The sequence below is a fragment of the Mobula hypostoma genome, unplaced genomic scaffold, assembly GCF_963921235.1.
Source record: "Mobula hypostoma unplaced genomic scaffold, sMobHyp1.1 scaffold_66, whole genome shotgun sequence".
Taxonomy (NCBI): Eukaryota; Metazoa; Chordata; class Chondrichthyes; order Myliobatiformes; family Myliobatidae; genus Mobula; species Mobula hypostoma.
The window spans coordinates 509,246-535,429 of NW_026948201.1; the positions used below are offsets into that span (position 1 = coordinate 509,246).

At 49.1% G+C, this 26,184-nt stretch overlaps 1 protein-coding gene across 3 annotated transcripts in view; it reads left to right on the top strand.

Annotated features, from left to right (window-relative positions):
* Positions 1-26,184, top strand: part of unc93b1 (unc-93 homolog B1, TLR signaling regulator) — a 50,937-nt gene that overhangs the window by 8,295 nt on the left and 16,458 nt on the right. For 2 of the 3 annotated variants that reach the window (XM_063039727.1, XM_063039726.1), the window contains exons 3-6: positions 12,049-12,184; positions 15,498-15,651; positions 24,110-24,271; positions 25,322-25,451. In XM_063039727.1, coding sequence (XP_062895797.1) covers positions 12,049-12,184; positions 15,498-15,651; positions 24,110-24,271; positions 25,322-25,451 — 582 coding nt within the window. Of the gene's footprint in view, positions 1-12,048; positions 12,185-12,668; positions 12,705-15,497; positions 15,652-24,109; positions 24,272-25,321; positions 25,452-26,184 lie in introns of those variants that run through there. The other variant, XM_063039728.1, reaches the window with a different exon arrangement.

The following is a 26,184-nucleotide window of genomic DNA, read 5'->3' on the forward strand; positions in this document are numbered from 1 at the left end:
CATGGCAGAGTGTTCCAAAAAAAATATAAAACGTACATCACCCCAGACTACACTAAAGCGTACCCCTGCCTAATAGGGGTCAAAATAATGACAGTGTTGCTCGCTGCACTGTTTGCAACAGTGACTTTTCTATTGCCCATGGTGGGTTAAGACTGTAAAAGACGTGTTGAGGTGAGTTTATCAGTCACTGAAAGTAAGCATGCAGGTACAGCAGGCAGTGAAGAAAGCTAATGGCGTGCTGGCCTTCATAACAAGGGGGATTGAGTATAAGAGCAAAGAGGTCCTTCTACAGCTGTACAGGGCCCTGGTGAGACCACACCTGGAGTACTGTGTGCAGTTTTGGTCTCCAAATTTGAGGAAGGACATTCTTGCTATTGAGGGAGTGCAGCGTAGGTTCACAAGGTTAATTCCCGGGATGGGGGGACTGTCATATGTCGAAAGATTGGAGCGACTGGGCTTGTATACTCTGGAATGTAGAAGGCTGAGAGGGGATCAGATTGAAACATGTAAGATTATTAAGGGATTGGACACGCTGGAGGCAGGAAGCATGTTCCCGCTGATGGGTGAGTCCAGAACCAGAGGCCACAGTTTAAGAATAAGGGGTAGGCCATTCAGAACGGAGTTGAGGAAAAACTTTTTCACCCAGAGAGTGGTGGATATATGGAATGCTCTGCCCCAGAAGGCTGTGGAGGGCAAGTCTCTGGATGCTTTCAAAAAAGAGATGGATAGAGCTCTTAAAGACAGCGGAATCAAAGGTTATGGGGATAAGGCAGGAACTGGATACTGATAGTGGATGATCAGCCGTGATCACAGTGAATGGTGGTGCTGGCTCGAAGGCACCTATTCTCTATTGTCTATTGAGTTTAACAGGTGTCGTTCGTTCATTAGCATAGCTAACGTTATTTAAACTAGCTGGCCAGCTGCTAAGGAGCTACTCTATTGCAGACATCCCACCTCTCCCGAAAGTCTCCCGCAAATTGATGGTGCTACCTCCCTGAAATGAGTTTTTGCAGGGTGGGATGTCTGTCTTTTGTCTGGCCGTAGGCTTCTCAGTCAGGGTCCGCAGACACCTGGTGGGTGTGGGGGAGGAGGCCCGGGATAAAGCCTGGGCCTTGCCTGGTGGGTGTGTGGGAGGAGGCCCGGGATAAAGCCTGGGCCTTGCCTGGTGGGTGTGGGGGAGGAGGCCTGGGATAAAGCCTGGGCCTTGCCTGGTGGGTGTGGGAGCAGGCCTGGGATAAAGCCTGGGCCTTGCCTGGTGGGTGTGGGTGTGCAGGCCTGGGATAAAGCCTGGGTCTCTTATGGTAGTGAGTATTCTGTTTTGTAATTCCAAAATGTTAAACAAATTAGATGAAAAACAATGGGGCCCAGAGATAAATCGCAAATGCTCGTTTTTACTTTTAAGTGAGGCGCATTGGTATGACGTGGTAGTATATGCAAATCACTTATTTTTATGTATAACCTGTAATGAATTAACGCTTGAACAAACAACATATTTACAATATAACTCAAATATTACTGAATTATTAAAAACACATTCCTCCCTGCTCAGCTATAAGCTCCAAATCAGGATAAATTTCAAAGTTCAAAGTAAATGTGTTATCGAAATACATATATGTCACCATATACAAGCCTGATACTCGTTTCCTTGTGGACATACTCTATAAATCTATAGAATAATCAGTATAACAGGAGTAATCAAAGACGCACCAACTCGGGCGTTCAGCCAGAGTGCAGAAGACAACAAACTGTGCAAATACAAAAATAAATAAATAATAATAATAAATAAATAAATAAGCAATAAATATTGAGAATGTGAGATGAAGAGTCCTTAAAAGTGAGGCCATAGGTTGTGGGAACTTTTCTCTGATTATGTGAGTGAAGTTATCCCCTCTGGTTCAGGAGCCTGATGGTTGAGGGGGTGATAACTGTCCCTGAACCTGGTGGTGTGGGTCCTGAGGCTCCTGTACCTTCTTCCTGATGTCAGCAGTGAGAAGAGAGCACGTCCTGGATGGTGGGGGTCCCTGATGATGGATGCTGCTTTCCTGCGACAACGCTCCGTGTAGATGTGCTCAATGGTGGGGAGGGCTTTACCCGTGATGGACTGGGCCGTATCCACGACTTTTTGTGTGATTTTCCGTTCAAGTGTATTGGTGTTTCCATACCAGCCATGGCTCCAGAGATATCTGCAGCACAGTAATTTTCTTTCCTTTTGGCCTTCCAAAAAGCTAGGCAGGTACATAAGAACATAAGAAATAGGAGCAGGAGTTGGCCATCCGGCCCATCGAGCCTGCCCCGCCATTCAATAAGATCATGGCTGATCTGTCCGTAAACTCAGCTCCATCTACCTGCCTCTTCCCCATAACCCTTAATTCCCCTACTATGTAAAAATCTATCTAACTGTATCTTAAATATATTTAGTGAAGAAGTCCCAACTGCTTCCCCGGGCAGAGAATTCCACAGATTCACCACTCTCTGGGAAAAACAGTTTCTCCTCATCTCCGTCCTAAATCTTCTCCCCTGAATCTTGAGGCAATGTTCCCTAGTTCTAGTCGCACCTACCAATGGAAGCAACTTTCCTACTTCTATCTTATCTATCCCTTTCAAAAATTTTCTATGTTTCTATAAGATCCCCTCACATTCTTCTGAATTCCAGAGAGTATAGTCCCAGGCGACTCAAACTCTCTTCATATGTTAACCCCTTCATCCCTGGAATCAACCTGGTGAACCTCCTCTGCACTGCCTCCAAAGCCAGAATATCCTTCCTCAAGTATAGAGACCAGAACTGCACACAGTACTCCATGTGCGGTCTCACCAGTACCCTGTATAGTTACAGCAAGACCTCCCTGCTCTTCAATTCAATCCCTCTAGCAATGAAGGTGAACATTTTGTTTGCCTTCTCAATAACCTGTTGTACCTGCAAACCAACTTTTTGCGATTCATGAACAAGCATTCCCAAGTCCCTCTGCACAACAGCATGCTGCAATCTTTCACCATTTAAATAATAATCTGCTCTTCTATTATTCCTTCCAAAGTGGATGATCTCTCGTTTACCAATGTTATATTCCATCTGCCAGACCTTGGCCCACTCACTTAACCTATCTATATCTCTCTGCAGACTCTCCACATCCTCTGTACAATTTGCTTTTCCACTCAGTTTAGTGTCAGCAGCAAATTTTGCTACGCTACACTCAGTCCCCTCTTCTAAATCATCAATGTAAATGGTAAACAGCTGCGGGCCCAGCACCGACCCCTGCGGCACCCCACTCATCACTGACCGCCAACCGGAGAAACACCCATTTATAACAACTCTCTGCCTTCTATTGGTTAACCAATCCACTATTCATACCAATACACTTCCTCCGACTCCACGCATCCGTATCTTATAAGTCTCTTGTGCGGCACCTTATCGAACGCCTTCTGGAAATCCAAGTATACGACATCCACCTGTTCCCCTCTATCCACTGCACTCACTATGTCCTCAAAGAACTCCAGTAAGTTTGTCAAACAGGATCTGCCCTTTCTGAATCCATGCTGCATCTGTCTAATGGAACCACGCCTTTCTAAATGTTTTGTTATTTCTTCCTTAATGACAGCTTCAAGCATTTTCCCGACTACAGATGTTAAGCTAACTGGCCTATAGTTGCCCGTCTTTTGCCTACGTCCTTTTTTAAAAAGTGGTGTGACATTTGCTGTCTTCCAATCCGCCAGGACCTGCCTAGAATCTAGAGAGTTTCGATAAATGATTACTAACGCGTCTACTATACTCTCCGCCAATTCCCTCAGCACCCTGGGATGCATCCCATCAGGCAGGGGACTTACCTACCTTCAGGCCCTCTAGTTTGCTCATCACTGTCTCTTTGGTGACAGTGATTTTATCGAGATCCTCACCTCCCATTTCGTCCATAAAATCATCCTTTGGCATATTAGACGTGTCCTCCACCATGAAGACCGACACAAAATAGTCGATCAATGCCTCAGCCATTTCCTTATCACCCAATATCAATTTCCCCTTCTCGTCTTCCAAAGGACCTATGTTGACTTTAGCCACCTTCTTCTGCTTTGTATATTTATAAAAATTTTTGCTATCTGTTTTTATATTTTGTGCTAATTTACTTTCATACTCTATCTTCCCTTTCCTTATTTCTTGTTTAGTTGTTCTTTGTTGCTTTTTAAAGTTTTCCCAGTCCTCCAGTCTCCCACTACTCTTTGCGACTTTGTACACTTGAGCTTTTAATTTGATACTATCTTTTATTTTCTTAGTTACCCCAGGCTGGCTCTCCCCACACTTCCTGTCCTTACTCTTGACTGGAATATACTTTTGTTGAGCACAGTGAAAAAACTCTTTGAAAGTATTCCACTGTTCCTCAGCTGTCCCACCATATAGCCTGTGCTCCCAATCCACATTAGCCAACTCCTCCCTCATGGTCTTGGCATCTACTTTTACAAGCAGGTTTTTGTCTGCCACTGGAAGTTCCTGCAGTAACCTTAATGCACGCGGAGTAGATTATGGTTCTTCACAAAACCCAAATGCTTGCAATGTCCCTGAATCAGTTTGAACTCTCTTCCAGCTTAAAACCAAGCCACATTTTGCCTGTAACTGCCTGATTAACATATCAGAGGCTCTCTGTGGAAGAGGGGACCAAGTGTAGTGTACCTTAAGTTTGCTAATGACACTAAATTGAGTGGAAAAGCAAATTGTGCAGAAGATACGGAGAGTCTGCAGAGGGATATAGATAGGTTAAGTGAGTGGGTAAGGGTCTGGTAGATGGAATACAACGTTGGTAAATGCGAGATCATCCACTCTGGAAAGAGAAATGGAAGAGCAGATTATTATTTAAATGGATTGCAGCTTGCTGCTGTGCAGAGGGACTTGGGAGAGCTTGTGCCTGAATCACAAAAGGTTGGTTTGCAGGTGCAGCAGGCTGTCAAGGAGTCAAATGGGATGTTGGCCTTCTTTGCTAGAGGGATTGAATTTAAGATCAGGGAGGTTATGCTGCAACTGTACAGGGTACAGGTGAGGCCGCACCTGGAGTACTGCGTGCAGTTCTGGTCTCCTTACTTGAGGAAGGATATAGAGGCTTTGGAGGCGGTGCAGAGGAGGTTGATTCCAGAGATGAGGGGGTTAGACTATGAGGAAAGATTGAGTCACCTGGGACTGAACTCACTGAAATTCAGGAGGATGAAAGGAGACCTTATAGAAACATACAAAATTATGAAAGAGATATGATAGAGGAGGGAAAGTTGTTTCCACTGGTAGGTGAGACTAGAACTAGGGGAAACAGCTGCAAGATTCGGGGGAGTAGATTTCAGGCGGAAATGAGGAGGAACTGCTTTTCCCAGAGAGTGGTGAATTCTCTGTCCAATGAAGGTTACCTCAGTAAATATATTTAGGACAAGGTTGGGTAGATTTTTGTATAATTGGGGAATTAAGGGTTATGGGGAAAAGGCAGGTAGGTGGAGATGAGTCCATGGCCAGATCAGCCATGATCTTATTGAATGGTGGAACAGGCTCGATGGGCCGGATGGTCGACTCCTGCTCCTACGACACCATCTCTGACTGAGGGTCACGGCATGTTACGCTCTGACTTTACAACCACCAGCACAGCTCATCCCTCGAGTCAGCTCGCCTCTTCATTGTTTTTCAGATGATAATTTACCACAATTTACCTCAAAAAATGTGTTATTAATAATGTCTTTACTTGCCTTTCTTGCCTTTTGAACTCCCAGTAAGCTGTCACCCTACTTGAGTAGCGTCATGTTGAATCGGATCAGTTCACAAAATGGCAGCTGCAAGGACAGTCTCACGAAGCGGCTGCCTCCATTCCTGTTCACTGATCGTCATTTTCCTCTGGCCAACTCAAGAAACAAAGCGACAACAGAAAAAACAAAGCCTCTTTCCTCCCCTTCACCTACGCACACGCACAGTCCTTTAACCGCACCCCACCCCACCCTGGGACAGACCTCCAGCCTCCAGCCTCCAGCCAACTCAGACTCAGCCCTTCCCTGTGGACTGCAGTCTCTGCTCCAGCCAGTGGGCCTCAACCTCCGATTCGACCCCCTGGCCTCGGTCCAACATTGAACGCGAGGCCTCAAACTTCAGACGCGCCAGTGATGGGACCCTGAATGCTAGGCCTTGAGGTCTGGTCTCACCAAGCCAATTCCCCCAGAGGAGTGCTTTGAACAAGCGGGCATTGGTTTATGAGCAAAGGCGAGAGATTTAAAAGGGGCATCAGGCAGTTCGGCGAAAAGCATCTCCAACTCTGTTTTGAAATCCACCAAGGGCACCACCGTCAGACAATGAGAGATCTTACTGGAGTGAAGTTGGTGACCAAGTTGAGTGGAGCCACAACAAAGGCCTCCCACTTCGTGTCAGTAAAAAACAAAGATTCAAGATTCAAAAAACTTTATTTTCATTCTAACCATACATCAGCTCTGCAGGGCAGAATAAGACAGCGTTTCTCAGGGGCAGTGCAATCATAACATAACAAACGCAACACTAAATAATAAACATAACAATAAATAGTAAAACACAACAGCCACATGTCAGTTAAAATCAGTTATAAGTGTCCAGTGCAAGTTAAAAGTGTCCAAAGCAGAGTCAGGTGGAGCAGCTATTTAGCAGTCAGACTGCCTGTGCGAGGAAGCTGTTTAGTAGCCTTGTGGTTTTAGTTTTGATGCTCCTGTAACATTTGCCCGATGGCAGAAGAACAAACAGTTGATGGAGAGGGTGTGAGGGGTCTTTAATGATGCACCGTGTCTTCTGGAGGCATCGACTCTGAAAGAGGTCTTGGACAAAAGGTAGGGAGACCCCAATAACCTTCTCTGCTCCCCTAACCGCCCTCTGCAAGGCTTTTTTGTCAACAGAACTGCAGCTGGATACCAGGTTGTGATGCAAAAGGTCAGCACACTCTCAACCACACCGCTGTAGAATGTAGTTAAGATGTTAGTGGGGAGTGATGCTTGTTTAAGCTTCCTCAGAGAGTGCAATCTCTGCTGGGCCCGTTTCACAATCCCAGTGGTGTTCCTGGACCAGGTGAGATTGTCCGAGATCTGCACCCCAAGGAACTTGGCGCTGATTGTCAAATTCAGGAGGGGAGGGAGGGTGAACGTGTCTGAAGATAGGGAGCTTGTGGCTCCAAGGATGACTATGAGCGGGTCTGGTTCCCACCGCTTCTCAAAAGCTTCAGAGAAGATGAGATTAGATTAGATTCAATTTACTGTTATTGTGCTGAGTACAGATACAAAGCCAATGAAATGCATTTAGCATCTGACCAGAAATGCAAGGAATAGTGTTATTTACAAAATAACTGCGAATAAAACAAGTGCTACAGCACACAAATATAAAAGTACTGAGACAGCACAATATGGATGCAATACTGCTTAGCGTTGTGATGAGAGGTTCAGCAAGGTCACGGCCTCAGGGAGGAAACTCTTCCTGTGCCTGCTGGTGCGATAGCGGAGGCTCCTGTAGCGCCTACCGGATGGGAGGAGAGTAAAAAGTCCATGGTTAGGGTGAGATGCATCCCTGATAATGCTTTTCGCCCTGCCCAGGCAGCGTTTATGGTAGATGTTCTCAATGGTGGGCAATTGGCTGCCGATAATCCGCTGGGCAGTTTTCACCACCCACTGGAGTGCTTTGCGGTCCGATACGGGACAATTGCCATACCACACTGAGATTGGTGAGTATGCAGTGAGAAACAGTGAAAAAATACTTTTCCAGTATGCCTAAAGCTTACAACATGACCAGAATGAATGTGACAAGTTTCTGTTCACAGATTTACATCTATTACAAACTGGTGAAACATCAGGGTAGAAACTGTGCAACTTTTCTTTGGAATAATGGAGTCTATGTATTGTTTTAAACTGTATAGGTCTGTGTCTGATATTGAACGAACAATCATGTATACTCTTTAAACACTCATCCCAGACCTCCTCTGTCAGTTCTATACCCAATTCATCCCCCCATGCCTGTTTAAAACCTGCAGTATTCACTCGAGCTCCATTATGTAGGATCTGATAAAAATAGGATACCACACTACGAGTAACAGGATCAAATTTATTTATTGCCTAAGGGGACTCATGTTTGTTTAAAACGTCGAAGTTAGGTATATATTTCCTAACATAATCTTGAATTTGTAGATATCTAGATGCAGGGATATTGTAAGCTGCTTGTAACTGCGCAAATGAGGAAGTCAGTATTTTTGTTCAGAATCAGAATCTGTTCCAATCTCACTAACACATCTTGTGAGCAACACACACAAAATGCTGGGTGAACTCAGCAGGCCAGGTAGCACCTGGTAAAAGAGTACAGTCGATGGCACAGGCCGAAACATCTTTTTTCCGCAGATGCTGCCCGGCCTGCTGAGTTCCTCCCGCATTTTTTCTGCATTGCTCGGATTCCTAGCGTCTGCAGATTTTCTCGTTTGTGAAATTTGTCGTTTTGCGGCAGCAGTACAGATAATAAAAATTATGTAAATTTCTAGAATAAGGAAATTGTTTAAGAGAGAACTGAGGTAGTGTTCGTGGGCTTAGTGTCCATTCAGAAATCGGACGGCGGAGGGGAAGAAGCTGTTCCTGAATCGCTGAGTGTGTGCCTTCAGGCTCCTGTACCCCCTCCCCGACGAGAGCAGCGACAAGAGGCCATGTCCCGGGCCCTCAGGGATGGATCTTGCCCCTTGAAGATGTCTTCGACGGTGGGGGAGGGGTGTTGTGCCTGTGACGGAGCTGGTGGGGTCTCCAACGCTTTGTACCCTCTTGCGACCCTGTGCGTTGGAGGTTCCCGGCCAGGTGGTGACCTTCGCGGTCGGGATCTTCTCCACCACACATCTGTAGGCCTCCTGCAGAGATGGCGGGGCGATGTTGATGCTGGACGCTGCCTTTTGGAGATGTCTTTGATGCTGGGGGAGGGGGTAGAGTCGTGGCCTTGGTGGAGGTGGATGCGTTTGTGCATGGGCGAGACGATAAAGTCGATGGCTACTGCAAAGCTGGATCTAACCCTAACCCTAATCAAGGACACGACCCACCCGGCCAACATACTTTCTATCCCTCTTCCCTCCGGGAGAAGGCTCAGGAGCTTGACGACTCATACGGCCAGATTTGGGAACAGCTTCTTTCCAACTGTGATAAGACTGCTGAACGGATCTTGACCTGGATCTGGGCCGTACCCTCCGAATATCCGGACCTGCCTCTCGGTTTTTTTGCACTACCTTACTTCCCATTTTTCTATTTTCTATTTAGAAACATAGAAGCATAGATATATCATATATATATTTATGATATATAATTTGATTTAAAAATATTTACTAATTTTTAATATTTTTGATATTTAAAATATTTAATATTTGTAATCCAGGGAGCGGGAAGCGCAGAATCAAATATCGCTGTGATGATTGTACGTTCTAGTACCAATTGTTTGGCGACAATAAAGTATAAAAGTATAAAGATTCTCCCGGTGGGCCCCATTTCAGTTTGACTTTCCATTCCCATTCTGATGTGCCCACCACGACGAGGCCACTGTCAGGTTGGGGATCAACGCCCCATTTTCTCTCTGGGTTGCCTCCTTGATCATCGATTTTTTCTTTCTGGTAAACTCTCTCCTCTCCCTCCTTCTTTTCCAACCCCCTCCCTCATCTGCCCTTCACCTCCTCCTGGCTTCCTCCTCCCTCCCTTCTCCCTTTCTCCCATGGTCTGCTCTTCACTTCTGTCAGATTCTTCCTTCTTCATTCCACAAAACCATATGATACAGGAGCATACCAATGAGGGGTCTCGGCCCGAAACGTCAATTGTACTCTTTTCCACAGATGCTGCCTGGCCTGCTGAGTTCCTCCAGCATTTTATAGACAATAGACAATAGGTGCAGAAGTAGACCATTCGGCCCTTCGAGCCTGCACCGCCATTCTGAGATCATGGCTGATCATCTACTATCAAATACCAGGTTCCTGCTTTGTCCCATAACCCTTGATTCCCCTATCCATAAAATACCTCTCTAGCTCCTTCTTGAAAGCATCCAGAGAATTGGCCTCCACTGCCTTCTGGGGCAGTGCGTTCCACACCTCCACAACTCTCTGGGAGAAGAAGTTCCTCCTCAACTCTGTCCTAAATGACCTACCCCTTATTCTTAAACCATGCCCTCTGGTACTGGACTCTCTCAGCATCTGGAACATATTTCCTGCCTCTACCTTGTCCAATCCCTTAATAATCTTATATGTTTCAATCAGATCCCCCCCACCAATCTCCTTAATTCCAGCGTGTACAAGCCCAGTCTCTCTAACATCTCTGCGTAAGACAGTCCGGACATCCCAGGAATGAACCTAGTGAACCTACGCTGCACCTCCTCCACAGCCAGGATGTCCTTCCTTAACCCTGGAGACCAAAACTGCACACAATACTCCAGGTGTGGTCTCACCAGGGCCCTGTACAAATGCAAAAGGATTTCCTTGCTCTTGTACTCAATTCCCTTTGTAACAAAGGCCAACGTTTCTTTAGCCTTCTTCACTGCCTGCTGCACTTGCTCATTCACCTTCAGAGACTGATGAACAAGTACTCCTAGATCTCTATTTGTGTGTTGTTGCTCCGGATTTCCAGCATCTGCAGATTTTCTCTTGTTTCAGATAGAGGAGCAGAATTCGGCCATTCGGCCCATCGAGTCTGCTCCACCATTTCATCATGCCGGTCCATTTTTCCTCTCAGCCCCAAACACCTGCCTTCTCCCCGTCTCCCTCCATGCCCTGACCAGTCGAGGATCTGTCAACCTCTGCCTTCCATATATGTAAAGACTTGGCCTCCACATCCACCTGTGGCAAAACATTCCACGGATTCTCCTCTCTCTGGCTAAAGACATTCCTCCTAATCTCTGTTCTAAATTGACCTCCCTCTATTCTGAGGCTGTGTCCTCTGGTCCCAGACTCCCCCACTATAGGAAACATCCTCTCCACATCCACTCTATCTGTGTCCTCTGGTCCTAGACTCCCCCACTATAGGAAACATCCTCTCCACATCCACTCTATCTGTGTCCTCTGGTCCCAGACTCCCCCACTATAGGAAACATCCTCTCCACATCCACTCTATCTGTGTCCTCTGGTCCGAGACTCCCCCACTATAGGAAACATCCTCTCCACATCCACTCTATCTGTGTCCTCTGGTCCAAGACTCCCCCACTATAGGAAACATCCTCTCCACATCCACTCTATCTGTGTCCTCTGGTCCGAGACTCCCCCACTATAGGAAACATCCTCTCCACATCCACTCTATCTGTGTCCTCTGGTCCTAGACTCCCCCACTATAGGAAACATCCTCTCCACATCCACTCTATCTGTGTCCTCTGGTCCTAGACTCCCCCACTATAGGAAACATCCTCTCCACACCCACTCTATCTGTGTCCTCTGGTCCGAGACTCCCCCACTACAGGAAACATCTTCTCCACATCCACTCTATCTGTGTCCTCTGGTCCCAGACTCCCCCACTATAGGAAACATCCTCTCCACATCCACTCTATCCGTGTCCTCTGGTCCCAGACTCCCCCACTATAGGAAACATCCTCTCCACAACCACTCTATCTGTGTCCTCTGGTCCTAGACTCCCCCACTATAGGAAACATCTTCTCCACATCCACTCTATCGAGCCCTTTCACCACTCGAGAGGTTTTAATGTTGTCGCCCCTCACTCTACTGAAATTCCCAAGAGTACAGGTCCAGAGCCATCAAATGTTCTTCATGTGACTGGCCTTTCAATCCCGGAATCATTTCCGTGAACCTGCTTTGAACCCTCTCCAGTTTCAGCAAAATCCTTATCTTCCACCTGTTTCCTCCTACCTTCTCTAGTCATCATTCTTCCCCCCCCCGAAAACCCACCTGTCTACCCCCTCACGTGGTCTCACCTATCACCCGCCAGCTTGCATATGCTCTCCCCTCCCCCCCTTCCGTTCCTATCCCGACGAAGGATCTCGGCTTGGAATGTCCTCCCTCCTCAGGTGCTGTCCGACCTGCTGGGGTGCTCCCGTGTTCCTGCTCGTCTCTGAGGTCTGCGACCCTCTGCTCCCTGTCCCGACAGATCGATGACTTCATGGGTCAGGATTACAACGAGGAGGAGGAGGAACGCAAGTACTTCCGCCGCAAGCGTTTGTTCGTCGTCAAGAACCTGGTGTGTGCCAGCGTGGGCAGCATGCTGATCTACGCCGTCTACCTGGGTAGGTCCCCTGGTCAGGGGTGGGTGCCAGTGTGGGCAACGTGCTGATCTACACCGTCTACCTGGGTAGGTCCCCTGGTCAGGGGTGGGTGCCAGTGTGGGCAACGTGCTGATCTACACCGTCTACCTGGGTAGGTGCCCTGGTCAGGGGTGGGTGCCAGTGTGGGCAGCATGCTGATCTACGCCGTCTACCTGGGTAGGTGCCCTGATCAGGGGTGGGTGCCAGTGTGGGCAGCATGCTGATCTACACCGTCTACCTGGGTAGGTCCCCTGGTCAGGGGTGGGTGCCAGTGTGGGCAACGTGCTGATCTACACCGTCTACCTGGGTAGGTGCCCTGGTCAGGGGTGGGTGCCAGTGTGGGCAGCATGCTGATCTACGCCGTCTACCTGGGTAGGTGCCCTGATCAGGGGTGGGTGCCAGTGTGGGCAACGTGCTGATCTACACCGTCTACCTGGGTAGGTGCCCTGGTCAGGGGTGGGTGCCAGCGTGGGCAGCATGCTGATCTACGCCGTCTACCTGGGTAGGTGCCCTGATCAGGGGTGGGTGCCAGTGTGGGCAACGTGCTGATCTACGCCGTCTACCTGGGTAGGTGCCCTGATCAGGGGTGGGTGCCAGTGTGGGCAGCATGCTGATCTACACCGTCTACCTGGGTAGGTCCCCTGGTCAGGGGTGGGTGCCAGTGTGGGCAGCATGCTGATCTATGCCATCTACCTGGGTAGGTCCCCTGGTCTGGGGTGGGTGCCAGTGTGGGCAGCATGCTGATCTACGCCATCTACCTGGGTGGGTCCCCTGGTCAGGGGTGAGTGCCAGTGTGGGCAACGTGCTGATCTACGCCATCTACCTGGGTAGGTGCCCTGGTCAGGGGTGGGTGCCAGTGTGGGCAGCATGCTGATCTATGCCATCTACCTGGGTAGGTCCCCTGGTCTGGGGTGGGTGCCAGTGTGGGCAGCATGCTGATCTACGCCATCTACCTGGGTAGGTCCCCTGGTCAGGGGTGGGTGCCAGCATTGGCAGCATGCTGATCTACACCGTCTACCTGGGTAGGTGCCCTGGTCAGGGGTGGGTGCCAGTGTGGGCAACGTGCTGATCTACGCCATCTACCTGGGTGGGTCCCCTGGTCAGGGGTGCGTGCCTGTGTGGGCAACGTGCTGATCTACGCCTCTACCTGGGTAGGTCCACTGGCTGGGCCCTGAGATAGGTCACTCTAAACACAGTCTCAAGGTAAACTCTCCCTGTACATCTCGTGTGGTCCTGTGTCCCATTGTGTGTTCTCCCGTCCTCTATCAAGGTAAACTCTCCCTGTATGTCTCATGTGGTCCTGTGTCCCATGTTGTGTGTCCTCCTGTCCTCTATCAAAGTAAACTCTCCCTGTACGTCTCGTGTGATCCTGTGCCCCATGTTGTGTGTTCTCCCGCCCTCTATCAAAGTAAACTCTCCCTGTACGTCTCGTGTGGTCCTGTGCCCCATGTTGTGTGTCCTCCCGTCCTCTATCAAGGTAAACTCTCCCTGTACGTCTCGTGTGGTCCTGTGTCCCATGTTGTGTGTCCTCCTGTCCTCTATCAAGGTAAACTCTCCCTGTACGTCTCGTGTGGTCCTGTGCCCCATGTTGTGTGTCCTCCTGTCCTCTATCAAGGTAAACTCTCCCTGTATGTCTCGTGTGGTCCTGTGCCCCATGTTGTGTGTCCTCCTGTCCTCTATCAAGGTAAACTCTCCCTGTATGTTCTCATGTGGTCCTGTGTCCCATGTTGTGTGTTCTCCCACCCTCTATCAAGGTAAACTCTCCCTGTACGTCTCGTGTGGTCCTGTGTCCCATGTTGTGTGTTCTCCCGTCCCCTATCAAGGTAAACTCTCCCTGTACATCTCGTGTGGTCCTGTGTCCCATTGTGTGTGTTCTCCCACCCTCTATCAAGGTAAACTCTCCCTGTACGTCTCGTGTGGTCCTGTGCCCCACGTTGTGTGTTCTCCCGTCCCCTATCAAGGTAAACTCTCCCTGTACATCTCGTGTGGTCCTGTGTCCCATTGTGTGTGTTCTCCCACCCTCTATCAAGGTAAACTCTCCCTGTACGTCTCGTGTGGTCCTGTGTCTCATGTTGTGTGTTCTCCTGTCCTCTATCAAGGTAAACTCTCCCTGTACGTCTCGTGTGGTACTGTGCCCCATGTTGTGTGTTCTCCCGTCCCCTATCAAGGTAAACTCTCCCTGTATGTCTCGTGTGGTCCTGTGCCCCATGTTGTGTGTCCTCCTGTCCTCTATCAAGGTAAACTCTCCCTGTACATCTCGTGTGGTCCTGTGTCCCATTGTGTGTGTTCTCCCACCCTCTATCAAGGTAAACTCTCCCTGTACGTCTCGTGTGGTCCTGTGCCCCACGTTGTGTGTCCTCCTGTCCTCTATCAAGGTAAACTCTCCCATACCGCAGGGGTCCCCAACCTCTTTTGCACCGTGGACCAGTTTAATATTGACAATATTCTTGCAGACTGGCCGACCGGAGCGGGGGGGTGATGTTCAAGTAGGGTTAAACTCCCCTCAACATGTCTTTTACAGTTAGGGTTGCCAACTTCCTCACTCCCAAATAAGGGACAAAAGTAGCAGTCAAATCCTGACGAGGGTCCCGGCCCGAAACGTCGACTGTACCTCTTCCTATAGATGCTGCCTGGCCTGCTGAGTTCACCAGCAATTTTTGTGTGTGTTGATGGAACACTTGTGTTTACCCCGAGAAAGACTACCGTGACCATGAAACCTTGCGCAGGCACCTGTGTGCGCATGTGTGACGTGTGCATATGCGATGTGCGCATGCGCGTACGTACCGATTTTCTTTCCTACAAATTGGTTTTGACTTAATCTTCCCGACTACACTGTACATACATTATTTCTACTTTATATAGGCTGTGTATTTATCATATCATTCCTGCTTTTACTATATGTTAGAGTTACTTTAGATTTTATGTGTTATTTGGTAGGTTATTTTTTGGGTCTGGGAACGCTCAAAAATTTTTCCCATCTAAGTTAATGATAATTGCTTTTTCGCTTTACGCCATTTCGGCAAGAAATATTTCATAGGAACGCTCTACCTTAGTGGGGGAAATACGGGACAAGGGCGGTCCCGTATGGGACAAACCAATTTATCCCGATATATGGGATGTCCTGGCAAATACGGGACAGTTGGCAACCCTAAGTACAAGTTCAACAGTGCGTGCCAGGGAATGAGGAAAGGTGCAGCTGACTCATATCATTTCCTCGCTACCCGGTAGCACATGCTTCGTGGCCCTGTGGTTGGGGACCGCTGCCATACCACATGTTGTGTGTCCTTTCGCCCAGGGCTCCTGCAGGTACAGTTGATTCTGCACTATGACGAGACATACCGGGAGGTGAAGTACGGCAACCTGGGCTTGCAGGACATCGACAGGAAGATGCTGATGGGGATCAACGTCACCCCCATCGTGGCCCTGCTCTACACCCCCGTCCTCATCAGGTAGGTGGGCTGGGCACCCTCCCGGTGACCAGCACCTTCAAACACTGGGTGAGGGGTTTGCGTGGGGATGGGGCTGGTTGGGTGGTTCAGGGTTAGCTTTGGGATGGGGAGTGCTGGGGGACTTTTCACTGGGTGGGTTCAGGTTGGGATCGGATAGCACTGGGTTGGGGTTCATTTGGGATACATTTCTATGGTTGGATTTTGGCTTGGCTGGGGATTTGTTAGAGGTGTTGGGTTAGGCCATGTTGGATTGAGATGGGGAGGAGCGGGGAATGGGTCTTTGGGTAGGGTTAAGTTAGGATGGATAGCGTTGAGTTGGGCAGAGTTCAGTAGGGATGTTTGTATGGGTGGGGGTGGGTTTGGGTGAAGGTGGGGTTGGTTAGCGATGTTGAGTCGAGCTGTGTTGGACTGGGATATGGAGTGGTGGGGAATGAGTTATTGGGTAGGGTTAAATTAGGATGGATAGTGTTGGGTTGGGCTATGTTAGATTGGGGTGCGGAGGGTTGGGTTGACTGGTGTTAAGTTCTGTTGGGATGGGGTGGAGTTTCATTGGAATATATTTGTATGGGTGGGGTTGGGTTTGGGGTGGGTTGGGGTGGGGATAGGACGTTGGGTTGGGCTGTGTTGGATTAGGATGTGGAGGGGTGGGGAATGAGTCATTGGGTAGGGTTAAGTTCGGATGGATAGTGTTGGGTTGGGCTATGTTAGATTGGGGTGTGGAGGGTTTGGTTGGGTGTGATGGAGAAGAGCATATTGGGTGGAGTGTTGGGATGGAATCGTGTTGGGTCGGGTGGGGTTCAGTTGGACATAATGTTTTTAACGGGTGGGGTTGAATTGGGTTGGGGAGGATGGGTAAGGGGTTTTTGGATGGGGTAAGGCTGGGATCATAAGACCATAGGAGGTAGGAGCAGAATTAAGCCATTCAGCTCATCGAACCTGTTCTGCCTTTTCATCATGGCTAATCCATTTCCTCGTCGACCCCATTTCCTGCCTTCTCCCTGTAGAACTGCACTCCCTGGCTAATCAGGAATTTATCTACCTCTGCCTTAAACACACCCAATGGCCTGACTTCTACAGCCTCCTCTATGCAATCAATTGTAGAAATTCCCCACCCTCTGGCTGCAGAAATCCCTCTTCATCTGCATTCTGTTCTGAGGCTGTGCCCTCTGTAACGATTGGGTTCTGCCGGCGGCGTGAGTCGAGAGAAGACAATCTCTGGCCTTGCCAAACGGGTGAGATGTGAGTCCAGCCCCAAACCCCCCTGTTTGTCTGGATGCTGCGTGATGTGTCAGACAGTACACCACATACAATTAAACGATTTAGCTTTATAATTCTTAATTTGACTGAAGGGTCAGTAATGAAAAACAAAAAGAAAAGGGCCCATTTTATTGAACCAGTGTAACGTGCACACGTTGGAGCTCACGGGTTTCCCTCCTTCGACCCTCCTGGCCTTCGTCGGGCCTTTGCCCCACTCCAGCGTTGTCTCTCTTCATCTCCCACCGAACAAAAGTCCCAGATCACCCCGGTGTCAGGCACAAAAACACCCTCCCGTCACTGGACAGCTCACATTCAAAGGCACCCGTTACCTCTAACCATGACCCAAACACTGCTTCTACAGAAAGCCCATTACATTAGCAGTGAAACATAGAAACATAGAAAATAGGTGCAGGAGTAGTCCATTTGGCCCTTCGAGCCTGCACCACCATTCAGTATGATCATGGCTGATCATCCAACTCAGAACCCTGTACCAGCCTTCCCTCCATACCCCCTGATCGCTTTAGCCACAAAAGCCATATCTAACTCCCTCTTAAATATAGCCAATGAACTGGCCTCAACTGTTTCCTGTGGCAGAGAACTCCACAGATTCACCACTCTCTGTGTGAAGAAGTTTTTCCTCATCTCGGTCCTAAAAAGCTTCCCCTTTATCCTCAAACTGTGACCCCTCGTTCTGGACTTCCCCAACATCGGGATCAATCTTCCTGCATTTAGCCTGTCCAATCCCTTTAGGATCTTATACGTTTCAATAAGATCCCCCCTCAATCTTCTAAATTCCAACAAGTATAAGCCTAGTCGACCCAGTCTTTCATCATATGAAAGTCCTGCCATCGCAGGAATCAATCTGGTGAACCTTCTTTGTACTCCCTCTATGGCAAGAATGTCTTTCCTCAGATTAGGGGACCAAAACTGCACTCAATACTCCAGGTGTGGTCTCACCAAGGCCTTGTACAACTGCAGTCCTGTCCCAATGTGTCCCAACGTGTTACGCCTCTGGTCCTAGACTCTCCCACAACAGGAAACATCCTCTCCATATCCACTCCATCTGTGTCCTCTGGTCCTAGACTCCCCCACTATAGGAAACATCCTCTCCACATCCACTCTGTCTGTGTCCTCTGGTCCTAGACTCCCTCACCATATCCATCAGATCAAGGCCTTTCAATATTCCTGACGAAGGGTCTCGGCCCGAAACGTCGACTGTACCTCTTCCTAGAGATGCTGCCTGGCCTGCTGCGTTCACCAGAAGCTTTCATGTGTGTTGCTTGAAATTCCAGCATCTGCAGGTTTCCTCGTGTTTGCGCTTTTCAATATTCGACAGGTTTCAATGAGTTTCTCTCTCATTCTACTGAACTCCATGGCCCAGAGACATTAAACAGTCATTGTACATTAACCTTTTATTCCAGAATCATGCTCGTGAACCTCCTCTGGACTCTGTCCAATGCCAGCACATCCTTTCTTAGATAAGGAGCCCAAAATGCCTCACCAGTGCTTTCTAAGCCCTTGGCATCACATCCTTGCCTTAGTATTCCAGTCCTCTGACAATGAAGGCTAACATTGCACTTGCCTTCCTCACCTCTGACTCAGTCTGGAGGTTAACCTTTAGAGAACCCTGCACAAGGACTCCCAAATCCCTTTGCACCTTTGCTCTTTGAACTGGCTTCTCATTTAGCAAATAGTCTACGTCTTCATTCCTTCGACGCAAAGCGGACGACCCTGACGCTGTATTCTATCTGCCAGCTCATTGCCATTCTCCGAAACGAAGATCTTCTGCAAAATCCCTGCTTCCTCAGTACTGCCTGCCCCTCCACCCAACTTCGTATCATCTCCACACTTGGCCACAAAACCATCACCCAGGTCACTAACAGATAACATAAAAAAAAAATCGGTCCCAACACAGAGCCCTGTGGAACACCACTAGTCACCAGCAGCCAAGCAGAAAAGGCTCCTTTTATTCCCACTCTTTGCCTCCTGCCCATCAGTGATTGCTTTATCCATGCTTCAATCTTCCCTGTAAGACTGTGGGCTCTTCACTTGTTCAACAGCCTCACGTGTGGCACCTTGTCAAAAGGTCTTCTGAAAAGCCAAGTACACAACATCCACTGACTCTCCTTTGTCCATCCTGCCTGTTATCTCCTCAAAGAATTCCAATAGGTTTGTCAGGAAAGATTTTCCCTTGAGGAAACCATGCTGACTTTGGCCTGTTTTATCATGCAACTCCAAGTGCCCTGAAACCACATTCTCCACGATCCATTCCAATATCTCTTCCACCACTGACTGGCCGATAATTTCCTCCTTACTGCCTCCCTCTCGTCTTGAAGAGTGGTGTGACATTTGCAATTTTCCATGCCAGAAGCCAGCGATTCCTGGAAGATCATCACCAATGCTTCTCAATCTCTTGGGTCGCCTCTTTCAGAACACTGGGGCGACGGTCCATCTGGTCCGGGTGACATACCTACCAGACTTTGCAGCAAATACCCCAGCACCTTCCCCTCAGTAACAGCAAATACCCCAGCACCTTCTCAGTAACAGCAAATACCCCAGCACCTTCCCCTCAGTAACAGCAAATACCCCAGCACCTTCTCAGTAACAGCAAATACCCCAGCACCTTCTCAGTAACAGCAAATACCCCAGCACCTTCCCCTCAGTGACATTAAATACCCCAGCACCTTCCCCTCAGTAACAGCAAATACCCCAGCACCTTCCCCTCAGTAACAGCAAATACCCCAGCACCTTCTCAGTAACAGCAAATACCCCAGCACCTTCCCCTCAGTAACAGCAAATACCCCAGCACCTTCTCAGTAACAGCAAATACCCCAGCACCTTCTCAGTAACAGCAAATACCCCAGCACCTTCCCCTCAGTGACATTAAATACCCCAGCACCTTCCCCTCAGTAACAGCAAATACCCCAGCACCTTCCCCTCAGTAACAGCAAATACCCCAGCACCTTCTCAGTAACAGCAAATACCCCAGCACCTTCCCCTCAGTAACAGCAAATACCCCAGCACCTTCCCCTCAGTAACAGCAAATACCCCAGCACCTTCTCAGTAACAGCAAATACCCCAGCACCTTCTCAGTAACAGCAAATACCCCAGCACCTTCCCCTCAGTGACATTAAATACCCCAGCACCTTCCCCTCAGTAACAGCAAATACCCCAGTACCTTCTCAGTAACAGCAAATACCCCAGCACCTTCCCCTCAGTAACAGCAAATACCCCAGCACCTTCCCCTCAGTGACAGCAAATACCCCAGCACTTTCTCAGTAACAGCAAATACCCCAGCACTTTCTCAGTAACAGCAAATACCCCAGCACCTTCCCCTCAGTAACAGCAAATACCCCAGCACCTTCCCCTCAGTAACAGCAAATACCCCAGCACTTTCTCAGTAACAGCAAATACCCCAGCACTTTCTCAGTAACAGCAAATACCCCAGTACTTTCTCAGTAACAGCAAATACCCCAGCACCTTCTCAGTAACAGCAAAAACCCCAGCACCTTCCCCTCAGTGACATTAAATACCCCAGCACTTTCTCAGTAACAGCAAATACCCCAGAACTTTCTCAGTAACAGCAAATACCCCAGCACCTTCCCCTCAGTGACATTAAATACCCCAGCACTTTCTCAGTAACAGTAAATACCCCAGTACCTTCCCCTCAGTAACAGCAAATACCCCAGCACTTTCTCAGTAACAGCAAATACCCCAGCACCTTCCCTTCAGTGACATTAAATACCCCAGCACTTTCTCAGTAACAGCAAATACCCCAGCACCTTCTCAGTAACAGCAAATACCCCAGCACCTTCCCCTCAGTGACATTAAATACCCCAGCACTTTCTCAGTAACAGCAAATACCCCAGCACCTTCCCCTCAGTAACAGCAAATACCCCAGCACTTTCTCAGTAACAGCAAATACCCCTGCACCTTCTCAGTAACAGCAAATACCCCAGCACCTTCCCCTCAGTGACATTAAATAACCCAGCACTTTCTCAGTAACAGCAAATACCCCAGCACCTTCTCAGTAACAGCAAATACCCCAGCACTTTCTCAGTAACAGCAAATACCCCAGCACCTTCTCAGTAACAGCAAATACCCCAGCACCTTCCCCTCAGTGACATTAAATACCCCAGCACCTTCTCAGTAACAGCAAATACCCCAGCACTTTCTCAGTAACAGCAAATACCCCAGCACCTTCCCTTCAGTGACATTAAATACCCCAGCACTTTCTCAGTAACAGCAAATACCCCAGCACCTTCTCAGTAACAGCAAATACCCCAGCACCTTCCCCTCAGTGACATTAAATACCCCAGCACTTTCTCAGTAACAGCAAATACCCCAGCACCTTCCCCTCAGTAACAGCAAATACCCCAGCACTTTCTCAGTAACAGCAAATACCCCAGCACCTTCTCAGTAACAGCAAATACCCCAGCACCTTCCCCTCAGTGACATTAAATAACCCAGCACTTTCTCATTAACAGCAAATACCCCAGCACTTTCTCAGTAACAGCAAATACCCCAGCACCTTCCCCTCAGTGACATTAAATACCCCAGCACCTTCCCCTCAGTAACAGCAAATACCCCAGCACCTTCTCAGTAACAGCAAATACCCCAGCACTTTCTCAGTAACAGCAAATACCCCAGCACCTTCTCAGTAACAGCAAATACCCCAGCACCTTCCCCTCAGTGACATTAAATACCCCAGCACCTTCTCAGTAACAGCAAATACCCCAGCACTTTCTCAGTATCAGTAAATACCCCAGCACCTTCCCCTCAGTAACAGCAAACACACCAGTACTTTCTCAGTAACAGCAAATACCCCAGCACTTTCTCAGTAACAGCAAATACCCCAGCACCTTCCCCTCAGTGACATTAAATACCCCAGCACCTTCCCCTCAGTAACAGCAAACACACCAGTACTTTCTCAGTAACAGCAAATACCCCAGTACTTTCTCAGTAACAGCAAATACCCCAGCACTTTCTCAGTAACAGCAAATACCCCAGTACTTTCTCAGTAACAGCAAATACCCCAGCACCTTCCCCTCAGTGACATTAAATACCCCAGCACCTTCCCCTCAGTAACAGCAAATACCCCAGCACCTTCTCAGTAACAGCAAATACCCCAGCACCTTCCCCTCAGTGACATTAAATACCCCAGCACCTTCCCCTCAGTGACATTAAATACCCCAGCACCTTCCCCTCAGTAACAGCAAATACCCCAGCACCTTCTCAGTAACAGCAAATACCCCAGCACCTTCTCAGTAACAGCAAATACCCCAGCACTTTCTCAGTAACAGCAAATACCCCAGCACCTTCTCAGTAACAGCAAATACCCCAGCACCTTCCCCTCAGTGACATTAAATACCCCAGCACCTTCTCAGTAACAGCAAATACCCCAGCACTTTCTCAGTATCAGTAAATACCCCAGCACCTTCCCCTCAGTAACAGCAAACACACCAGTACTTTCTCAGTAACAGCAAATACCCCAGCACTTTCTCAGTAACAGCAAATACCCCAGCACCTTCCCCTCAGTGACATTAAATACCCCAGCACCTTCCCCTCAGTAACAGCAAACACACCAGTACTTTCTCAGTAACAGCAAATACCCCAGTACTTTCTCAGTAACAGCAAATACCCCAGCACTTTCTCAGTAACAGCAAATACCCCAGTACTTTCTCAGTAACAGCAAATACCCCAGCACCTTCCCCTCAGTGACATTAAATACCCCAGCACCTTCCCCTCAGTAACAGCAAATACCCCAGCACCTTCTCAGTAACAGCAAATACCCCAGCACCTTCCCCTCAGTGACATTAAATACCCCAGCACCTTCCCCTCAGTGACATTAAATACCCCAGCACCTTCCCCTCAGTAACAGCAAATACCCCAGCACCTTCTCAGTAACAGTAAATACCCCAGCACTTTCTCAGTAACAGCAAATACCCCAGTACTTTCTCAGTAACAGCAAATACCCCAGTACTTTCTCAGTAACAGTAAATACCCCAGCACCTTCCCCTCAGTGACATTAAATACCCCAGCACCTTCCCCTCAGTGACATTAAATACCCCAGCACCTTCCCCTCAGTAACAGCAAATACCCCAGCACCTTCTCAGTAACAGCAAATACCCCAGCACCTTCCCCTCAGTGACATTAAATACCCCAGCACCTTCCCCTCAGTAACAGCAAATACCCCAGCACCTTCTCAGTAACAGCAAATACCCCAGCACTTTCTCAGTAACAGCAAATACCCCAGTACTTTCTCAGTAACAGCAAATACCCCAGCACTTTCTCAGCAACAGTAAATAACCCAGCACCTTCCCCTCAGTGACATTAAATACCCCAGCACTTTCTCAGTAACAGTAAATACCCCAGCACTTTCTCAGTAACAGCAAATACCCCAGCACTTTCTCAGTAACAGCAAATACCCCAGCACCTTCCCCTCAGTGACATTAAATACCCCAGCACCTTCTCAGTAACAGCAAATACCCCAGCACTTTCTCAGTAACAGCAAATACCCCAGCACCTTCCCCTCAGTGACATTAAATACCCCAGCACCTTCTCAGTAACAGCAAATACCCCAGCACTTTCTCAGTAACAGCAAATACCCCAGCACCTTCCCCTCAGTGACATTAAATACCCCAGCACCTTCTCAGTAACAGCAAATACCCCAGCACTTTCTCAGTAACAGCAAATACCCCAGCACCTTCTCAGTAACAGCAAATACCCCAGCACTTTCTCAGTAACAGTAAATACCCCAGCACCTTGTCAGCAGTAGAAAACACCCAAGCAAGCAACTTCTACCTGCCAACACTTTCGAACTTCCACCACACTGCTTGTGTCTACAGTCTGATACAAAACTCTATTAAGTTTATCCGCCATTTGCCTGTCCCCCATTATGGGATGGGACAGTGTTGGGTTGAGATGGGGTTCTGTTGGGACATGTATCTGTGGGCGAGGGAAGAGGATTTGGTACAGATGCTGGGTTGGTCAGAGTTGAATTGGGATGGGGTGGGGTGGGGAAGGAGTCATTGGTTGGGGTAAAGTTGCGATGGATGGTGTTGTGTTGAGTGAGGTTTGTATTGGATTGAGTTTTGGACCAGGGAGGGTTGGGTTGGCTGGGAATAGATTGGAAGGTAAGTCGGAGACTTACCACCCAACTCTACCCTTGTACTGACCCATCTGCTGCTCCCCTCCGCAGATTCCTGGGCACAAAGTGGATGATATTCCTGGCCATGGGGATCTACTCTCTCTTCGTGTCCACCAACTACTGGGAGCGTTACTACACTCTGGTCCCGTCAGCCGTGGCAATCGGAGCTGCGATTGTTCCACTCTGGGCGGCCATGGGCAATTACATCACCAGGTCCATGTTCACTGATTCCCGGGAGCGTGTGACGGGACGGGGTGGAGGGAGATTCACTCTGTGTCTGACCCCGGGAGTGTGTGATGGGACGGTGCGGAGGGAGATTCACTCTGTGTGTCTGACCCCGGGAGAGTGTGTTGGGACGGTGCGGAGGGAGATTCACTCTGTGTCTGACCCCGGGAGTGTGTGATGGGACGGTGTGGAGGGGGATTCACTCTGTGTCTGACCCCGGGAGTGTGTGATGGGACGGTGAGGAGGGAGATTCACTCTGTGTCTGACCCCGGGAGTGTGTGATGGGACGGTGCGGAGGGAGATTCACTCTGTGTCTGACCCCGGGGGTGTGTGATGGGACAGTGTGGAGGGAGATTCACTCTGTGACTGACCCCGGGAGTGTGTGATGGGACGCTGCGGAGGGAGATTCACTCTGTGTGTCTGACCCCGGGAGAGTGTGTTGGGACGGTGCGGAGGGAGATTCACTCTGTGTCTGACCCCGGGAGTGTGTGATGGGACGGTGTGGAGGGGGATTCACTCTGTGTCTGACCCCGGGAGTGTGTGATGGGACGGTGAGGAGGGAGATTCACTCTGTGTCTGACCCCGGGAGTGTGTGATGGGACGGTGTGGAGGGAGATTCACTCTGTGTCTGACCCTGGGAGTGTGTGATGGGTCGGTGCGGAGGGAGATTCACTCTGTATCTGACCCCGGGAGTGTGTGACGGGACGGTGCCAAGGGAGATTCACTCTGTGTCTGACCCCGGGAATGTGTGTGCGCGACAGGACTGTGAGGTGATGTGTGATCCTGGGAGTGTGTATGTGTGTGAGACGGGACGGTGAGGTGTGACCCCGGGAGTCTCTGCGTATGTGTGTGTGTGTGTGTGTGTGTGACCCCGGGAGAGTGAGTGTGTGTGTCTGTCCAGATGGTGGGGTGGGGAACCCAGGAGTGTGTGTGTGACGTGACGGTGATGTATCGCCCCAGGAGTGTGTGCGTGGGATGGGATGGTGAGCTGGGGACCCCTGTACTATGTGATAGGACAATTTTTGATCATGTCTGCAGGATGGCTCAGAAATACTACGAATATCTGAATTACAAGGAGGAGCACGTTCAGGAACAGAAGAAACTACCCAAAGGTGTTTGTCACAAACACATCATCACTTTCCAGTGTATCTTCTACTTCTTCTTTAACGTAAGTTTTGTTCGAAGTTCTGCGAGAGAGAGATTACCTTCTCCCAATTTCTGTCGAGAGAGAGAGAGAGAGAGAGATGCTACCTTCTCTCTATCTCTGTCAAGAACACAGAACATAGAATAGTACAGCACAGTACAGGCCCTTCGGCCCACAATGTTGTGCCGACCCTCAAACCCTGCCTCCCATATAACTCCCCACCTTAAATTCCTCCATAGACCTGTCCAGTAGTCTCTTAAACTTCACCAGTGTATCTGCCTCCACCACTGACTCAGGAAGTGCATTCCACGCACCAACCGAGCGTCGATAATGTACCTGCCTCGAGCAGTTCCTCTGGCAGCCTGTTCCACAGACGGACCACCATCTGGGTGAAAAATTTGCCTCTTGGTCCTTTATGAAATCTCTTTCCCCCTCTCCTGTGCCCTCCAGTTCTTGATTCCCTGACCCTGGGGAAAAAGTCTGTGCACATTCACCCCATCGGTGTCCCTCATGGTTTTACACACCTTTGTAAGGTCACCCCTACGCTCCAGGGAATAAAGTCCCAACCTGCCCGACCTCTCTCCAGATCTCGTTCCCTCGACTCCTGCAACATCCTCGTAAATCTCCCTCTGCACTCTTCCCAGCTCGACGGCATCTTTCCCACAGCAGGGCGACCAAAACCGAACACAGTACTCCAAGTGCGGCCTCACCGACGTCTTGTACAACTGTGACGTGACCTCCCTGTCTCCTGTACTCG